The 19,514-nt window shown below is 56.4% G+C and overlaps 2 protein-coding genes across 8 annotated transcripts in view; one reads left to right on the top strand and one right to left on the bottom strand.

Annotated features, from left to right (window-relative positions):
• Nucleotides 1-19,514, bottom strand: part of LOC104667537 (protein PMS2CL-like) — a 1,213,215-nt gene that overhangs the window by 838,138 nt on the left and 355,563 nt on the right. The window lies entirely within an intron of this gene.
• Nucleotides 1-19,514, top strand: part of TNRC18 (trinucleotide repeat containing 18) — a 123,132-nt gene that overhangs the window by 29,396 nt on the left and 74,222 nt on the right. For 6 of the 7 annotated variants that reach the window (XM_030932175.1, XM_030932177.1, XM_030932180.1 and 3 more), the window contains 4 exons: nucleotides 382-537; nucleotides 5,129-5,272; nucleotides 6,397-8,061; nucleotides 19,300-19,402. In XM_030932175.1, the coding sequence (XP_030788035.1) occupies nucleotides 382-537; nucleotides 5,129-5,272; nucleotides 6,397-8,061; nucleotides 19,300-19,402 (2,068 nt within the window). The remainder of the gene's footprint in view (nucleotides 1-381; nucleotides 538-5,128; nucleotides 5,273-6,396; nucleotides 8,062-19,299; nucleotides 19,403-19,514) is intronic. The other variant, XM_030932178.1, reaches the window with a different exon arrangement.

Here is a 19,514-nt window from a genome sequence, read left to right as displayed (position 1 = left end):
GTGGCCTCTGGAAGTCCCATTGCCCCACCAACTTCAAGATTCCCCCTGCAGATGGGGAGAACGGTGCCACGCCGGATCTGGGCTGGTTGGGTGGCAGGGGTGGAAGGCCCTCCTCCGAGGGTGCGGGGTGCCGAGGGCTGAGGGTCTGCTGTTGGGGGCTTCCTGCCGTCTTGTGCTTTCTCAAGCCCTGGGTCTGGTTGGGTTGACCCACGCCCATCCTGCGGCCCAGGGGTGGGGCCGGAGCAGGGGAACCCTCTTTGGTCAGTTGGCCAGCATCAGCTCCACACAGTTGGGGAGAGGCGGGGGTCTCTGGATGGTGGGCTGGGGTGGCGGCGCTGGCCTGGCTGGCTACCTGACGGTCCTCCCAACTTCTTTCTGCAGGCGAGGCCTTCTTGGGCAGTTTTGTGGCCAGCGGGATGGGGCCCTCGGCCTCATCCCATGGGAGCCCGGTGCCACTGCCCTCTGACCTCTCCTTCCGCTCCCCAACCCCTAGCAACCTGCCCATGGTGCAGCTGTGGGCCGCCCATGCCCATGAAGGTAAGGAGCATGCTGGGGTCGGGGCTGAGGGCTGCTCGGGCTGACGTCCCAGCCACTCTGGCCACTTCATGTGCCCCTCTATTGTCATCACTGAGCTGGGGCTGGTGGGCCCCAGGTCACCTGGCCTCCTGTCATTTCTCAAATGCTCAGGGCTTCCTGTTGTCACAGTCACAGGGCCTTTGTATGAGCTGTTCCCTCTCCTTCCAGCCTGACATCCCATGCCACAGACCACCTTCCATTCCTCCTCCAGCTCAGCTCAGAGACCCCCTCTTCCCCACCCCCTTCCATCACTCGCTTGTGATGACAGATTATCTGATCCTTCATGAACCCCCACTTTCCCACCGGAGTGAGCCCTGAGTGCAGGGCCTGGTTTGATCTATTCAGCACTGTATCCCTGGTGCATGGTAGGCTCATTAATAATTATAGGAGCAGGTCGGGCGTGGTGGCTCACAGCTGTAATCCCAGCACTTTGGGAGGTTGAGGTGGGAAGATCACTTGAGGGCAGGTGTTTGAGACCAGCCTGGGCAACATAGCGAGACCCCATCTCTACAAAAAAAATTTCCCGGAGCCTGGGGACCTGGGGCTGTTGGGGCCTCTTCTTTTGCATTTCTGCAGCCATGCCCCTCAATGTAGGGGCTTTGCAGGCCTGGCTTCCCCCCGGCCATGAGCAGATTCTGGATTTCTCTAGAGCCTCACTTTCATTCTCTGCCTGCAAAGGAATGGGCCTGGGGACGTCTGAGCTCCTCCTCTCCTCCTTTGACAGGTTCTGGATGTTGGGCGCTAGGTACCTCCTTCCTCCTTACTCCTCCCTCCTCCCAGGTGTCCTGTAGGTGCTCGTGGTTCCTTGAAGGTTGCAGCCCTGGAGCTCCTGCTGCAGGCTTAGGGCTCTTCTGGCCCTCCCTAGCCACTGTCCCTCCCCTTCCTTCGGTGGGGTCAGGTCCGACCGAGTGCTTACCGTCATCCCGAATCCTGTGGCTACTGTGTTCAGCCCAGGAGGAGACAGGTTCAGCCAGAGGCGTCCCCAGCCACAGGACCCTATCCAGTCCTTCCAGTACTTTGCCCGTTGTACAGATGAGGTCAGCGAGTCTGTTCCTCCTGGACACTCTAGGGAAGGCATCTGAATCCAGGCACGAGGGTGTCTGGCCTGCAGAGAGGGGGCCTTCTAGGCTGGGGTCCCACCTGAGCCTCCTACTTTAACCAGCCAAGGCAGGTGCCTGGATGAGAAGAGCCTGCCTCTCGGGCCTATCTGCCAGCAGCTCTTTTTTTTTTTTTTTTTTTTTTTTTTTTTTTTTTTTGTGAGACGGAGTCTGGCTCTGTCGCCCAGGCTGGAGTGCAGTGGCCGGCTCTCAGCTCACTGCAAGCTCCGCCTCCCAGGTTCACGCCATTCTCCTGCCTCAGCCTCCCAAGTAGCTGGGACTACAGGCGCCCGCCTCGTCGCCCGGCTAGTTTTTTGTATTCTTTAGTAGAGACGGGGTTTCACCGTATTAGCCAGGATGGTCTCGATCTCCTGACCTTGTGATCCGCCCGTCTCGGCCTCCCAAAGTGCTGGGATTACAGGCTTGAGCCACCCCGCCCGGCCGCCAGCAGCTCTTTACCTCTCTCTCCCTGAGACTTCCTTTTCTCTTTGGCCAACAAATCCTAGTAATGACCACAAACACAGGGTGCTTACCACAGCCTAGTGCACACTCAGCTCACTTCAGCCTCAGAGCCAGCCCTGCCTGGGGGAGGGACTGTTAGGCCCTTATTTTTACAGACAGGGTCTTACTCTGTCGCCCAGGCTGGAGTGCAGTGGTGCAATCTCGGCTCACTAAAATCTCCGCCTCCCAGGCTCAAGCCATTCTCCCACCTCAGCCTCCTGAGTAGCTGGAACTACAGGTGCACACCATCACACCAAGTTAACTACTGTATTTTGTTTTGGTGGAGTCAGGGTTTCACCATGTGTCCTAGGCTGGTCTTGAACTGCTAGGCTGAAGCGATCCTCCCACCTTGATCTCCCAAAGTGCTGGGATTATAGGCATGAGCCACTGTGCCTGGCCTATTAAACCCATTAAGTCCATTTTACAGACGGGAGAGCAGAGACCTGGTGCTTGTGCTGGTTTTTTTTGTTGTTTGTTTTTTATTGGTTGTATTTTTAAAATTTTTTTAATTTTTTGAGATGGAGTCTTGCTCTGTCACCCAGGCTGGAGTACAGTGGCACGATCTCAGCTCATTGCAACCTCTCCCTCTCGGGCTCAAGCGATTTTCCTGCCTCAACCTCCTGAGTAGCTGGGATTACAGGCGTGCACCACCACCACGCCTGGCTAATTTTTGTATTTTTAGTAGAGACGGGGATTCGCCATGTTGGTCGGGCTGGTCTCGAACTCTTGACCTTGTGATCCATCCACCTTGGTCTCCCAAAGTGCTGGGATTACAGGCGTGAGCCATCACACCAGCGAGGAGTGCTGTTTTTTTTTCTTTTTCTTTTTTTTTTTTTTTGAGACGGAGTCTTGCTCTGTCGCCCAGGCTGGAGTGCAGTGGCCGGATCTCAGCTCACTGCAAGCTCCGCCTCCCGGGTTTATGCCATTCTCCTTCCTCAGCCTCCCGAGTAGCTGGGACTACAGGCGCCCGCCACCTTGCCCGGCTAGTTTTTTGTATTCTTTAGTAGAGACGGGGTTTCACCGTGTTAGCCAGGATGGTCTCGATCTCCTGACCTAGTGATCGCTCGTCTCGGCCTCCCAAAGTGCTGGGATTACAGGCTTGAGCCACCGAGCCCAGCCGGGGAGTGCTGTTTGAATGATTGGATGAGAGAACAGGTATCAGGTAGCCCTTTTGTTTGTGGGCGTTGTCAATGGCATGATTGACAAGGCAGTGCTGGAGAGAAGACATCGGCCCAGTGGGCCAGGGACAGGTCCTGCATCCCTGGCCTCAGCAGGGCAACAAGGTATGGGGTACCTGAGTCCCTGAGAGATCTCTAATAGGCCTGGGATCCCATAGGACTGGGCTCAGGCGGAGAATCAGGACCCTTACCCTACACCCTAGCACCTGCCTGCCTCTTGGGGCTGCCATTCTGTGTGTCCTTTAAAAAAAAAAAAAAAACTGGCCGGCCGCAGTGGCTCAAGCCTGTAATCCCAGCACTTTGGGAGGCCGAGACGGGCAGATCACGAGGTCAGGAGATCGAGACCATCCTGGCTAACACGGTGAAACCCCGTCTCTACTAAAAATACAAAAAACTAGCCGGGTAAGGTGGTGGGGGCCTGTAGTCCCAGCTACTCAGGAGGCTGAGGCAGGAGAATGAATGAATGAATGAAACCCGGGAGGCGGAGCTTGCAGTGAGCTGAGATCTGGCCACTGCACTCCAGCCTGGGAGACAGAGCGAGACTCTGTCTCAAAAAAAAAAAAAATTTAAATTTTTTTTTTTTTAAACTAGAGATGGGGTCTCGCTATATTTCCCAGGCTGGTCTCAAACTCCTGGGCTAAAGCAGCCCTCCCCTATCAGCTTCCCTGAGCACTGGGATTAAAGGTGTGAGCCACCATGCCTGGCCTCTGTGTGCTCTTTTAGGTGACTTCTTTCTCCATGGCTACCCTTTCCTTCTTTGTCCTGCAAAGGACATTTCTGTTTATTTTTATTTTTAAAATATTCTGAGCTGGATGTGGTGGCTCACACCTGTAATCTCAGCACTTTGGGAGGCTGAGGTGGGTGGATCACTTGAGGCCAGGAGTTCGAGACCAGCCCGACCAACATGGTGAAACCCCGTCTCTACTAAAAATACAAAGATTAACCAGGTGTGGTAGCAGGCGCCTGTAATCCCTCCTCGGGAGGCTGTGGCAGGAGGACCTCTTGAACTCAGGAGGCGGAGATTGCAGTGAACCGAGATCCTGCCACTGCACTCCAGGTTGGGTCACAGAGTAAGACTCTCCAAAAAAAAAACAAACAAAATTCTGAATAGTTGAAGTCAGCAGGTCCTGATGCTGGGCATTGCTGGTGGGGGGCCTTTGGGGAGGCGGGGAGGATCTTTGGTGGGAGGAATTCCTTCCTGGCAGCTCCTGCCTGGGAGACCCAGCAGCTGAAGATGCTGGGTCCGCTGAGGTTCAGAGAAGGCAAGTGACCAGCTTGGGGTCACACAGCAGAGAAAGGGCCCATGTTAGGCTGAGGTTAAGAGTCCTGGCTGCAGGGTTCGATGGCCTCGGTCCAAAGCCACGCAGCTCTGCTGTATCTCCTTGGGCAAGTGCCCTTCTTTGAATTTTCTCATCTTTAAAGTAAGGACATTAAGTCTCTTCCTCGTCGGTCATTTCTGAGGTTTAAATGAGGATGACAGTGGCAAAGCTCTTGGTTATGTTTGGTAGACTGTTATCGGGCCCTGCTAGTTGGATCCATTCTGATCCTCTTCCTGTGGGGACTGGAGACCCCATCCTCCCATGAGGGCTGCCTGGACCTGGAGAGAGACCCAGGGTTGGGGAGCAGGGGAATGCCCTGAGGAGCTGCTGTTAAACCTCGAAGTGCCCTGCACCAGCGGTCGCCTGCCAAAATAGTTTATTTCCAGGAGCTGGAAGGAAGCTCCTGGTGGGCAGCACAAATTGGCCCGGCCCAGCTTTTCTCTTTTCTCTGTTACAGGCTTCTCCCACCTGCCCAGCGGGCTGTACCCATCCTACCTCCACCTGAGCCACCTGGAGCCCCCCAGCAGTGGGAGCCCCCTCCTCAGCCAGCTGGGTCAGCCCAGCATTTTCGATACCCAGAAAGGTCAGGGGCCAGGAGGAGGTAAGACTGTGGAGTCCGGGGTGGGGGGTGGCACAGGGGCCTTCTGACAGGCTTCTGGGGCCTTTGGCAGCATCCAGGTAGCCCCTAGCTCTGTCCAGGATGCTTGCTTTTTTTTTTCCGAGACAGGGTCTCACTGTGTTGCCCAGGCTGGAGTGCAGTGGTGTGATCATAGCTCGCTGCAGCCTCAAACTCCCAAATGATGCTCCTGACTCAGCCCCCCAAGTAGCTGGGACTGCAGATGTACGCCACTACACCCAGCTGACTTTTTAACTTTTTGTAGAGGTGGAGTCTTGCTGTGTTGCCCAGGATGGTTTCAAACTCCTGGCCTCAAGCAATCTTCCTACCTCGGCTTCCCAAAGTGCTGGGATTACAGATGTGAGCCTAAGATGCTCTTTTGAGACCTGAGTCCCTAAGACCCCCACAGACTCCTTGGGCCCACCCACAGCCCTGGGTGCCTTCTGGTCACACTCTCCTCTTAGGGGCCCTGCTAGGCCTTCTGGGAAGCTCTGAAAACAACCCCTGGTCTCTCCTTTTACAGATGAGGAAACTGAGGCATGGGAAGGGTAGATTTAAACTTGGTTCTAGATATTTCCAGAGCCTGCACTCTCTAGAGCTGGATTACCTATTTCTTCTCTTCTTGCCCTGGGGAGATGCCTTGCCTTGCTGTGAAACCTCGGGGCTCCCTATACCAAAACAGTTTAATTTCCAAGAGAAAACACTGGGCCGAGTGTGGCTCACGCCTGTAATCCCAGCACTTTAGGAGGCTGAGACAGGTGGATCACCTGAGGTCAAGGGTTCAAGACCAGCCTGATGAACATGGTGAAACCCCGCCTGTATTAAAAATACAGCAATTAGCCGTGCATGGTGGGGTGCGCCTGTAATCCCAGCCACTCGGGAGGCTGAGGCAGGAGAGTCGCTTGAATCCAGGAGGCAGTGAGCCAAGATTGCGCCATTGCACTGCAGCCTGGGCGACAAGAACGAGAACTGTCTCAAAAAAACCAAAACAAAACAAAACACACTGGGGAAGGCATGGGTTGGCCCAGCTCCCTCTTAGGGGTCCCTCTCCGCCCAGGCAGGGGTGGGAGGTGGCGCTCGCTCACTGCCTGCTGTTCCCTTCTCTGCAGACGGCTTCTACCTGCCCACCGCGGGGCCTCCCGGCGCCCTGCACTCTCACGCCCCCTCGGCCCGGACCCCTGGCGGCGGCCACTCCTCGGGCCCCCCTGCGAAAGGCTCGTCGTCGCGGGACGGTCCAGCCAAGGAGCGGGCGGGCCGCGGCGGGGAGCCGCCTCTGCTGTTCGGCAAGAAGGACCCGCGCGCCCGGGGCGAGGAGGCCTCGGGGCCACGCGGCGTGGTGGACCTGACCCAGGAGGCGCGTGCGGAGGGCCGCCAGGACCGGGGGCCCCCGCGCCTGGCTGAGCGCCTGTCGCCCTTCCTGACTGAGTCCAAGACCAAGAACGCGGCACTGCAGCCGTCGGTACTAACCATGTGCAACGGCGGCGCCGGGGACGCGGGGCTGCCCGCGCTGGTGGCCGAAGCGGGGCGCGGGGGTGCCAAGGAGGCCGCCCGGCAGGACGAGGGCACGCGGCTGCTGCGGCGCACGGAGACCCTGCTGCCCGGGCCGCGCCCCTGCCCCTCACCACTGCCCCCGCCGCCTGCGCCCCCCAAGGGGCCTCCCGCACCCCCGGCGGCTACTCCCACCGGTGTCTACACCGTCTTCCGCGAGCAGGGCCGTGAGCACCGCGTGGTGGCGCCCACCTTCGTGCCTTCCGTGGAGGTCTTCGACGAGCGCCCCGGGCCCATACAGATCGCATCCCAGGCGCGTGATGCCCGGGCCCGCGAGCGTGAGGCTGGTAGACCGGGGGTCCTGCAGGCGCCCCCCGGCTCCCCGCGGCCTCTGGACCGGCCCGAGGGCCTGCGTGAGAAGAACTCGGTCATCCGCTCGCTCAAGCGGCCGTCCCCTGCGGATGCCCCCACGGTGCGGGCTGCACGCGCCTCCCCGGACCCCCGCGCCTACCTGCCTGCCAAGGAGCTGCTCAAGCCCGAGGGGGACCCGAGGCCCTGCGAGCGTGCGTCCCGCGGCCCAGCCGGTCCTGCAGCCCAACAGGCCGCCAAGCTCTTCGGCCTGGAGCCCGGGCGCCCCCCGCCCACTGGCCCTGAGCACAAATGGAAACCCTTCGAGCTGGGCAACTTCGCCACCACGCAGATGGCCGTGCTGGCTGCGCAGCACCACCACAGCCGCGCCGAAGAGGAGGCCGCCGTGGTCGCTGCCTCGTCCTCGAAGAAGGCCTACCTGGACCCTGGGGCTGTGCTGCCCCGCTCAGCGGCCACCTGCGGCCGGCCCATCGCCGACATGCACTCTGCAGCCCACGGGCCTGGGGAGGCTTCTGCCATGCAGAGCCTTATAAAGTACAGTGGCAGTTTCGCCCGGGAGGCTGTGGCCGTGCGCCCTGGTGGCTGTGGCAAGAAGAGCCCTTTTGGAGGTTTGGGCACCATGAAACCCGAGCCTGCGCCCACCTCTGCTGGTGCCCCCCGAGCCCAGGCCCGACTCCCACACTCCGGAGGCCCTGTAGCGGGTGGCAGCCGGCAGCTGAAGCGAGACCCGGAGAGGCCCGAGAGCGCCAAGGCTTTTGGGCGCGAGGGCTCCGGTGCCCAGGGTGAGGCAGAAGTGCGACACCCGCCCGTGGGCATTGCAGTGGCTGTGGCCCGGCAGAAGGACAGTGGTGGCAGTGGCCGGCTGGGGCCTGGGCTGGCAGACCAGGACCGATCTCTGTCGCTGAGTAATGTCAAAGGTAGGTCCTGGGTCTCTACCCCAGCCCCTTCCTTTCCTTGTTCTGTGCCACCCCGACGTTCCATTTCTCCCTGTCTCCCTTTCCACCTTCCCTGGCACACCCTCACATCTCCCTGCCTTCCAGGCAGCATTTGTCCTTTCTGTCACTTGTGGGCTGTGGCCGCTCTTAGACGTTTATTGGTTTTTCCATTGTGCACATAGAAAAATGTGTAAAATGCAGAAAAAGAGAACAAAGGAAAAGGGCCATTATATTTTCCCAATACCCTGAGTCCTTCTGTGTCTTCTCCTGAATTCATTTTACCGTGCAATATGCTTCTACCTGCAGAGTCCCTGGTGCATGTAGGATCTTGGGCCTCTGTGCCCTTTCCCGTATGTTACCGTGTGGGCCCTTTCCCTTCGTTATTGCTAAGTCTTTATAAGTACAATTTTTTTTTAAAGGCCTTAAATGTTCTGTTGAGAGCATGTACTGTGGTTCAGTTCTCCATTTCCTTGGGCATTTTGTTTGTTCCTTCTCCGATGTTTTGTGTTCGGAACGTTGCTTTCAGTCTGTGTGCATTGCACCTTCATGATATTTTTAGTCATTTCCTGAGAATAGATGGTCTTGGGAATAGACAAACATCAAACCTTCAATTTTAAGTCATCAAGGCTCCTAACTGTGCCTTACCGATTCCAGTGGCCTCAGTACCTAGCCATCCTGGGCTCTGGCACGTAGTAGGTGTTTGATGGATGAGTGAATGAGTGTTTGAGGAATAGACAGAAACGGGGGTTCCAACATCCTCACAGTCTTGATACTTCATACTTGAGTGACTTTTTAGATAGAGAGTTTACGTGCCTGTAAGCGGTTTATGAGTCCATGTTATATTTTGGATTCTTCAGAATTGTTTTATTTATTTATTTATTTTTGAAACAGAGTTTCGCTCTTGTTGCCTAGGCCGGAATCCAGTGGCAGGATCTCAGCTCACGGCAACCTCTGCCTCCCAAGTTCAAGTGATTCTCCTGGCTCAGCCTCCAGAATAGCTGGGATTACAGGCGTGCGCCACCATGCTCGGCTCATTTTGTATTTTTAGTAGAGACGGTTTCTCCAAGTTGGTCAGGCTGGTCTCAAACTCCTGACCTCAGGTGACCCGCCTATCTCGGCCTTCCAAAGTGCTGGGATTACAGGCATGAGCCACTGCGCCTGGCCTGTTTTATTTTATTTTTTAGTTTATAAATCATTATTTTGTTTTAGAGATAGGGTCTTGCTCTGTCACACAGGCTGGAGTGCAGTGTGCGATCATAGCTTAGTGTAGCCTTGACCTCCTGGGTTCAAGTGATCCTCCCACCTCAGCCTCCCAAGTATCGGACCGCAAGTATGTGCCACCACACCTGACTAATTTTTTCTTTTTCTTTTTTTTTTTTTGGAGACAGAGTCTTGCACTGTTGCCCAGACTGGAGTACCGTGGTGCCATCTTGGCTCACTGCAATCTCCACCTCCTGGGTTCAAGCAATTCTGCCTCAATCTCCCCAGTAGCTGGGATTACAAGCATGCATCACAACACCTGGCTAATTTTTGTATTTTTTTTTTTTTTTTGAGACTGAGTCTCTCTCTGTCGCCCAGGCTGGAGTGCAGTGGCCGGATCTCAGCTCACTGCAAGCTCTGCCTCCCGGTTTACGCCATTCTCCTGCCTCAGCCTCCTGAGTAGCTGGGACTACAGGCGCCCACCACCTCGCCCGGCTAGTTTTTTGTATTTTTTTAGTAGAGACGGGGTTTCACCGTGTTCACCAGGATGATCTCGATCTCCTGACCTCGTGATCCGCCCGTCTCGGCCTCCCAAAGTGCTGGGATTACAGGCTTGAGCCACCGCGCCCGGCTAATTTTTGTATTTTAAGTAGAGATGGGGTTTTGCCATGTTGGCCAGGCTGGTCTCAAACTCCTGATCTCAGGTGATCCGCCTGCCTTGGCCTCCCAAAGTGCTGGGATTACAGGCGCGAGCCACTGGGCCCAGCCAATTTTTTCATTTTTTTGTAGAGTCGGGGGTCCTCTTGTGTTGCCCTGGCTGGTCTTGAACTCCTGGCCTCAAGTGTTCCTGCTCTGGCCTCCCAAATTACTGGGCTTACAGGGGTGGCCACTGTGCCTGGCCACAACTCGGGTTTTTTTTTTTTTTTTTTTTTTTTTTAACTGTTGCTGCCAGGCAGGCCTGGGTGACAGAATGAAACCCTATCTCAGGAAAAAATAAAATTAAAATTAAAAGAACAAGAAGGTTGATAATTTCAGTAGGGGAGGATGGTGCATTTCTGTAAGTTTTGAGTGTTTCTGCAGAGCTTGGCTGACGGTCCAATTTCCTGTGTCCCTTGTCTAGTTTGCTGTTGGGATTCCTCCTGGGATTTGGGGGGAGTTCACATCTGAGGTGTGTTTGTTGGAACTCCTGACTTGGTCTGTCCAGAAGGTGGCCCGCTATTGAGCCAAGACCCCCACCTGAGGCCGTGCTTAGCCTGTGTGGTGTGGGGTTGCAGGCTGGAGTAAGGGCCAGGGAAGTGACGTCCGGCTGCTTCTAGCTTGTGGGACTTCTTGACAGTCAGCCTCTGCCCCTAGCCCCCAGCTCACGTCCCATGCTCACTTGCTGGGAGCTCACACCTGTCCCAGGGTCTGGGTCCTTGTTTGTGGCACCCACAGGACTGTCTTCCCTTCATGTCCCAGACTCTACTACTGCAGGCTGCATAGGCACCATGGTGCCCATCTTCTGGGGCTCCATCCTTCCCCAGCCTGGCCTTCCGGGCCTACCTGGGCTTGGACCTTGGTCCATGGCAAGTGGCATGGCTGGGTCCTGTCACCACCACCTCCTACTTCCACTGTCTCAACCTTGTTTTCCCAGACAGCCTAGGAGGGCACAGGCCACCCTCGTCACACCAGCCCTGCCTCCCCAGTGTTCGTGTACACCATGGCTGCAGAGGACCCTGTAGATGCCCCTCTGTGTTCGCCTCCCAGAGTCCACCCTGACCCGCTACTCTGAGGATGGGAGTCTAGGCCTCTCTGGCTGAATCTCCTACTTGTGTTACTTTTTTTTTCTTTTTTGAGACGGAGTCTTGCTCTGTTACCCAGGCTGGAGTGCAGTGGCATGATCTCGGCTCACTGCAACCTCTGCCTCCCGGGTTCAAGCGGTTCTTCTGCCTCAGCCTCCCGAGTAGCTGGGACTACAGGCACGCGCCACCACGCTCGGCTAATTTTTGTATTTTTTAGTAGAGACAGGGTTTCACCATGTTGGCCAGGCTGGTCTCAAACTCCTGACCTCAAGTGATCTGCCCGCCTCAGCCTCCCAAAGTGCTGGGATTACAGGCATGAGCCACCGCATCCAGCTGTTTTATTTTTTTGAAACAGAGTTTTGCTCTGTTGCCCAGGCTGGAGTGCAGTGGCACGATCTTGGCTCACTGCAACCTCTGCCTCCCGGGTGCAAGTGATTCTCCTGCCTCAGCCTCATGAGTAGCTGGGGTCACAGGCACCGCCACCATGCCCAGCTAATTTTGTATTTTTTAAGTAGAGATGGGGTTTCACCATGTTGGTTAGGCTGGTCTCGAACTCCTAACCTCAGGGGATCTGCCCGCCTTGGCCTTCCAAAGTGCTGGGATTACAGGTGTGAGCCACCGCGCCCGGCCAGCTGTGTCACTTTCCCACCACCTTGACGCCTGCCCCAGCCGGTCCTGGGTGTGTGATGCTGGACCTCCTGCCTGTAGCGCCCTTCCCACTTCCTGCACGGCCACGTCTCCCCATCCTCTGTGCCTTCACCTCCCCGTCGAGCCACCTTGGATGGGGCCTGTCTCTGGCTGAGCTCTAGATGCTCCTACCTTCTGGGGACGGCCCTGGAGTCTTTGGATTTTGAGCTGGGAGTTGGGGCTCTGTCAGGCTTGTCTTGGAATTCTCTTCATCCAGCAGGACTGGCTCAGTGAGCGATGCTCAGTGAGTGTTTGTTGACTGACTGAATGAGCCCACGGTCCTGTGCAGAGCTCCTGGGAGCCAGGGAAGCCCCCGCTACACTCTGACCCTGGGGCTTTGCACGAGAATCGGCCTTATTCTGGGACAGAAGGAGGGAGGGGCCAATAGCCCTTGGATTGGAGGTGGCCAGCTTGGTGACAGAAAAGTCTCCTGCTCAGAGGTTTGGGGCTGGGGTCCCCTGGGAGGCAGGAGATCTCTTTGAGCCTTTCTCTGGAAGGATCCTTCTGTCGCATGGGGTAGCACCTTTGTTGGGGGCTCACGGTCAGTGGAATCCATCTGGGATCCCAGAGTACCTGTCTGTGTCCAAGAGGCCGTGAGTGTGTGTGTGTGTGGAGGGGAGGGGGACAATGTGAATGTGAGAGAGGGAGGGAGGGTGTGCCAGAAGTTTGGGATGAGGTGTTTGGGGATTTATCTGAAGCTGCCCTTCTCTGTTGGTGCTGATGTTTGACAAGTAGGTGACTGGTTGGGGGCCGGGCATGGTGGCTCACGCCTGTAATCCCAGCACTTCGGAAGGCCAAAGGAGGAGGATCACTTGAGCTTAGGAGTTTAAGGCCAGCCTGGGCAACCTAGCAAGACCTTGTCTCTACAAAAAATAAAAATAGTCTGGGTGTGGTGGCTCACACGTGTAATCGTAGCACTTTGGGAGACTGAGGCGGGTGGATCACCCGAGGTCAGGAGTTTGAGATCAGCCTGGCTAATGTGGTAAAACCCCATCTCTACTAACTAAAAATACAAAATTAGCCGAGCATGGTGGCACATACCTATAATCCCAGCTATTTGAGAGGCTGAGGCAGGAGAATCGCTTGAACTCAGGAGGAGGAAGTTGCAGTGAGCTGAGATCGTGCCATTGCACTCCAGCCTGGGCAACAGAGCGAAAGTCCATCTCAAAAAATGAAAGAAAAAAAAAAAAAATCATCTGGGTATGCTGGTGTGTCTGTAGTCCCAGCTACTCAGGAGGCTGGAGTGGGAGGATAGTTTGAGCCTGGGAGGTCAAGGCTGCACTGTACTATGCTTGTACCACTGCACTCCAGTCTGGGCAACAAAGTGATAACCCGTCTCTAAAAGAACAAAAAAAGTATGTGGCTGGATTCTTTCTGTCCTTAAAAAAATCCCATAAGAAGTGGTCATTTCTCTCTGGGCAGCCCAGTCTGAATGCTGAGCAACTTTGAAAGGAGGGAGGAGAGAGACGCACTGGGGTGCCTGTGCCTGGGCAGTTCTCCCAGCTGAGGACAGTCAGGTTGTCACCCTGGTCTCCTGGGGTCTCGCCCCAGTCTCTTGCTTTTTGGGGCGAGCCCTCTGCCTCTGTCAATGGTTTTAAGTCCAGGCTCTGCGCTTTGTAACTACGTAACCTTGAACAAGAGCCTTGAGCCCTCTCGGCTCTGGGGGCAGCTCATCTGTTTGATGCCGGGTAGGCTGACGGGCACATAGTAGGCCTCTCTCTCATCTGTTCATATTCAGGCATTAGGGTCTTAGAATGCGCCTGCCTGTGCAGGGGAGCGCTGGCTCCTCCTGTCCTCACATAGGATCTAGGTCTGGCCTTAAGCTGTCTTGGACCTTGAGATGGATGAAGGACAGGCATTACCTACATTTGTGAGCCCCACACAGTCAGAGCCCCCACGCACGCCCGAGAACCCGAGACCCCTAAGAGTCATCCTTGCCAGATGCAGCGACTCAATGCCTGTAATTTCAGCTCTTTGGGAGGCCAAGGTGGGTAGATCGCTTGAGCTCAGGAGTTGGAGACTAGCCTGGGCAACATAGTGAAACCCCAGCTCTACAAAAAAAAAAAAAAGCCGGGCACAGTGGCTCATGCCTGTAATCCCAGAACTTTGGGAGGCTGAGGCGGGTGGATCACAAGGTCAGGAGTTCAAGACCAGCCTGGCCAAGATGGTGAAACGCCATCTCTACTAAAAATACCAAAAAAATTAGCTGGGCGTGGTGGCGGGCGCCTGTAATCCCAGCTACTCGGGTGGCTGAGGCAGAGAATCACTTGAACCTGGGAGGTGGAGGTTGCAGTGAGCTGAGATCACGCCACTGCACTCCAGCCTGAGTGACAGAGTGAGACTCCATCTCAAATAATAATAATAATAATAAAATAAAATAAAAATAAACGATCCGAGCATAGTGGCGTGGCACCAGTAGCCCCAGCTACTGGGAGGCTGAGGTAGGGGAGAGTCACTTGAACCCAGCAGGTCGAGGCTGCAGTGAGATCGCACCACTGCGCTCCAACCTGGGTGACAGAGTAAGATCCTGTCCCCCAACCGCCCCCTAGAAAAGAAAGCAGTCATTGCCATTGAGCCAGCAGCCTGTATGAACAGACAGCTCCATGAGGCCTCCTGTGAGGACGTGGACCTATGCAGAGGAGGGACTGTTACTCTCCCTGTTCACAGATGGGGAGACTGAGGCCTGCAGGGATGAGGCAAGGCTGAGTGGGGAACCCTGAGCTGAGCTTTGTCTCTCCCACCTCTTCACTGGCCCATCACCTCTAGGGTGGGACCAGGTCTGGGAGGGAGGGGCTGTGGGGATGTCCCCACCTCCAGCATCACAGGGTGGCTGGGGGTGCAGAGCCAGGTGTATGCCATGGTGTTGGTGACAAGCCTGCTGGGGCCTCTATCCCGTCACCGCCCCCCTACCATCCACTTCCCTGGACCCCGGGAGAGCAACCCTATCTGGAGCTGTTCAGAGAGGGGCCAGGAAGGGGTTGCCATGGGAACGGGGCCTCTGCATGAGCCTTGGGCTCCTAATGGCTGCAGTGTGGGGCGTGTGACCTGTGAGGGGGTTCGTTAGCGCTGCAGACTGCGCTGCAGACTGGGGGGCTTTTGCTGCAGGACACTCTCACCCCACCATGGGCCCTGGGGTGGGGCTGGGCCTCCGGGCGGCCTGCAGATAGGGGACAGCAGTGACGTGGCTAGACAGGGCCCTGTGGCACTCCCTACATGGGGCTGTGTATGTTGGCGGTCAGCAGGGCCGACTTGGACGCTGATCCCAGCCATGATGCGTCCATGTTAGTCTTGTGACCTGGGCATGTTTCTTTATCTCCCTGTGCCTCAGCTTCCTCATCTGGAAGAGAGGGGTGAGGGCTAGGATCTGCCTCCTGGGTTGATGGTGATTGAGTTCATGTGTGCAAAGTGGCCTGGTGCCCTGCTGGGCACAGGGACAGCCTTTGTTTATTTATCCACTTTCTCTTATTTTTTATTTTTATTTTATTTTATATTTTTGTTTTTATTTTATTTTATTTATTTGATGGAGTATGGCTCTGTCGCCCAGGCTGGAGTGCGGTGGTGTGATCTCGGTTCGCTGCAACCTCCGCCTCCCAGGTTCAAGCGATTCTCCTGCCTCAGCCTTCTGAATAGCTGGGATTACAGGCACCTGCCACCATGCCCAGCTAATTTTTGTATTTTTAGTAGAGATAGGGTTTCACCATGTTAGCCACGCTGGTCTTGAACTTCTGACCTTGGGTGATCCGCCCACCTTGGCCTCTCAAAGTGCTGGGATTCCAGGCGTGAGCCACTGTGCCCAACCTGAGTTTACTTCTTTTTCTTTCAGTCTTTTCTTCTTTCCTTCTTTCTATTCTTTCTTTCTCTCTTTTTTTCTTTTTTTAGAGACAGGGTCTCACTCCGTCGCCCAGGTTGGAGTTCAGTGGTGCTGTCATGGCTCACTGCAGCCTTTAGAACACAGATAGTGTTCAATAAGCAGAATAGCTGTGTGGAATCTAGAGCGTGATGGAGCAGAGGTGGTCGGGGGGGCTTCCTGGAGGAGGTGGCATTGAAGCTGAGCTCTGATGGTGGGGGTCCAGGTGGTGGGAATGGTGTGTGTGTGTGGCCCAGAGGTGGGGAAGGGACGAGTGTGATATGTGCAGAGAGGGTGGGGCACCCTTGAGAGGCCAGCCAGGTCCCCACTTGGCCCCGTGGGGTGACAGATGGGACCAGGATTAGAGCAGATGGGGGGGGCACAGAGTGAGGAGGGTAGAGCAGGAGCCTGGCAGGGGTAGGGGACAGAGGGCTCACTATATCTCTTCAGAGGCCAGCCACATTTGCAGGGAGCAGCCTGAGGCTATGGCCCTTGAGGCCCTGAGGGTGGCAGGTGCTCTGAGAGGGGGCTGGCAAGTAGACTGGCTTCGGTGGCAGGTGGCGCCCGGGATGGAAGCCCCTGAGACCATTCGCAGTGACAGCCGGGACAGTTGGGGGCACAGAGGACTTGGGGCTGAGCCCAGGCTGCACGCTCAGTGCCCGCCTCTTCTGGGGGCACTGGGAGAGCCCTGTGCTCAAAGCTTGTCCCAGACTCCAGGAGGAGCCGGGGGCGTGAGGGTGGCCCCTTCAGGTGGCTGAGCCTCTGGGATTCTATAAGCTGGGACGGCTGTCTCCCCTGGGAGAGGGAAGCTTGAGCCCATGACCCGATTTCTCAGCACAGCTGTGGGACTCTGGGGTGGCCCTCCATTGTCCCAGTCCTGCCCGAGACCTGTCACTGCCCTTCTCAGCCTCAGTTTCCCCGTGAGGTCCCCAGGCAGGGCCCCTTTCAGTCCTGACTAAGGGGTGCCTTGTGAGCTCAGGTTCTGCTTTGATACAGGAGCTACACTGATGTTGGAGGTCCGGGTGGCCCTGGAGGCCCATGTCCAGCCGCCCTCATCGACATGCCCCTCCCGGTGCCAGGCTGCTCAGCTGTCCCTCCACACACTCGGTCCTGCAGGCTTCTGGGCTGGCATGACTGTGCCCCTCTCTGGGTTCCTCTCTTCTGCTTCTGGGACTGGAGGATTCCCACCTTCTTCCTGGCTAATTTTTTATGTTTTTGTAGAGATGGGGACTCACTGTGTTCCCCAGGTTGGTCTCAAACTCCAGTGATCCTCTTACCTCGGCCTCCCAAAGTGCTGGGATTACAGGTGTGAGCCATTCTGCTGGGCCTGGGGCACTGCTCATTAGGAGCTCGCGGTATTTGGGGGTGTGAGAAGGGAGAGATGAGAGGAGAAGCTTGATTCCAAGGTTCCTCACCCATTAGGGTCATGGCTGTGGGGCCGCTGTAGACCCCAGCTAGGGCAGCTGGGTGGGGACCTTGTCTCCAGCAGAAGGATAGTGTCTCTGTAATGGGGGCTGAGCCCCTGACACTGCTGCTGGCAGTGCTGGACTGGGCCCTTGCGGGTGGCTGATGGCCAGTATCTGCCCACAGTAGCCCTGGGTAGGAGGACCTAGCTCCCAGCCCACCCCTCTTCCTGGCAGCCCTGGGAAGGCTGGCCCTGAGGGGAGTATCAACCATGCCTCAGCCTGTGCGAGTGGCACCCGGGAGCCGACGGGCAGGTTTCCGAGCTGTACACCTGGTGGCCTCTGCCATGGTGCTCAGCTTCCTCCCGTGCCCTCACCTGTCGGTGGTCCCATCTCTGGCTCATGGTGTTAAACACTCAAGGAGGGGCCAGGGCAGGGTGGCAGGGACGAGGAGGGACCGAGAGGGACAGATGGGGCTCCTGCCACTCCACCCCTCCCCGTCCCCTCTCCTCTGGTGACCATCCATGTGCCAGGCCTGGGACTCAGGGGCTGGCCATGGGGAGGGACAGGGATGGGTGAGCCTGGTGGCATCTCCCACTCTGGGGGCCAAGGCCACCCCCTCCACCCAAGTGGATAATGTTCTTTGGGTTTACTTTTCTGTCTTGATTGTTTTTTCTTTAGAGTCTGGGTCTCCCTCTGTCACCCAGGCTGGAGTGAAGTGGTACAATCATGATAGGGAATTGCTGCAGCCTCGACTTCCCAGGCACAAGCGATCCTCCCACCTCAGCCTCCTGAGTAGCTGGGACTACTGGTACATGCCACCATGCCCGTCTAAATTTTTATATGGGTTTTTTTTTTTTTTTTTGAGACAGAGTCTAGCTCTGTCGCCCAGGCTGGAGTGCAGTGGCGCGATCTCGGCTCACTGCAAGCTCCGCCTCCCGGGTTTACACCATTCTCCTGCCTCAGCCTCCCGAGTAGCTGGGACTACAGGCGCCCGCCTCGTCGCCCGGCTAGTTTTTTGTATTTTTTAGTAGAGACGGGGTTTCACCGTGTAGACCAGGATGGTCTCGATCTCCTGACCTCGTGATCCACCCGTCTCGGCCTCCCAAAGTGCTGGGATTACAGGCTTGAGCCACCGTGCCCGGCCGGGTTTTTTTTTTTTTTTGAGACGGAGTCTCGTTTTGTCTGTCGTCTAGACTAGAGTGCACTGGTGCAGTCTTGGCTCACTGCAACCTCTGCCTCCTGGGTTCAAATGATTGTCCTGCCTCAGCCTCCCGAGTAGCTGGGATCGCAGGGTGCACACCACCACGTCCAGCTAATTTTTGTATTTTTTTAAGTAGAGATGGGATTTCGCCAGGTTGGCTAGGCTGGTCTCGAACTCCTGACCTCAGGTGATCCGCACCCCCTTTGGCCTCCCAAAGTGCTGGGATTACAGGCGTGAGCCAACTGGCGCGGCTAGCCATGTGTATTTAAACTGTCTTGGGACACACAGGCCTGCATGGTTGGGACCACAGCCTGGCTTAATGTGACCCAGTTCTGGCTAGTTTTTGGGTTGTGGTTTTTTTTTTTCCATTTGGACTCTGCCCTATCCTCACCAAACCCCAGCTCAGAATCTGCTTTCCCTTCATTAAAACAGCATTAGTGGCTGGGCGCAGTGCCTGTAATCCCAGCACTTCGGGAGGCCGAGGTGGGTGGATCATGAGGTCAGGAGATGGAGACCATCCTGGCTAACACGGTGAAACCCCGTCTCTACTAAAAATACAAAAAAAAATAGCCGGGCGTGGTGACGGGCGCCTGTAGTCCCAGCTACTCGGGAGGCTGAGACAGGAGAATGGCGTGAACCGGGAGGCGGAGCTTGCAGTGAGCCAAGATCGTGCCACTTTACTCCAGCCTGTGCAACAGAGCAAGATTCCCTCTCAAGTAAAAAAAAGTAAAATAGCATTAGCAAGTGCACCTAGCCTCACATTTCATTGTTATGTGACAGGTTTTATGACATTTTCTTATAATATCCATGGCTATTGGTCTAATTATTGCCACGGTTGCCTGTCTAGGGGACATAGGCCTTTTGGATGGGGGATGACAGAGGGGATGGATGATTCCTGGCCCTGAGAAACCCCGATTGGGGTTTGGGGGAGCTTGATGTGTCATAAGGAAAGGTGTTGGGGTGAAGGCACTGCATAGATGGCTGTGCAGGACCGTTGGGGCTTTGGGGGGCCCAGGGAGGGGTGAGGGCAGTGGGACCAGTGGGTCTGGGGTGCGCTGGGTGCTGGCTGGGGGCTCACTTCCGCCTGTCCCCCTGTAGGACACGGCCGAGCAGATGAGGACTGTGTGGACGACCGGGCCAGACACCGGGAGGAACGGCTGCTCGGGGCGCGGCTGGACCGGGATCAGGAGAAGCTGCTCAGGTGAGGGCGTTGGGGGAGAGTGAGGGTCTGGGGGGTGTCTGGGAGCCCCTGGGGGTGAGGGGCAGCTGGATGACCCCAGGTGAGCTTCGCCCCTTGACCATGGATGCTGTGG

This window comes from Rhinopithecus roxellana, chromosome 6, assembly GCF_007565055.1.
Source record: "Rhinopithecus roxellana isolate Shanxi Qingling chromosome 6, ASM756505v1, whole genome shotgun sequence".
NCBI lineage: Eukaryota > Metazoa > Chordata > Mammalia > Primates > Cercopithecidae > Rhinopithecus > Rhinopithecus roxellana.
This window is presented reverse-complemented; position numbering and strand designations above follow the sequence as displayed.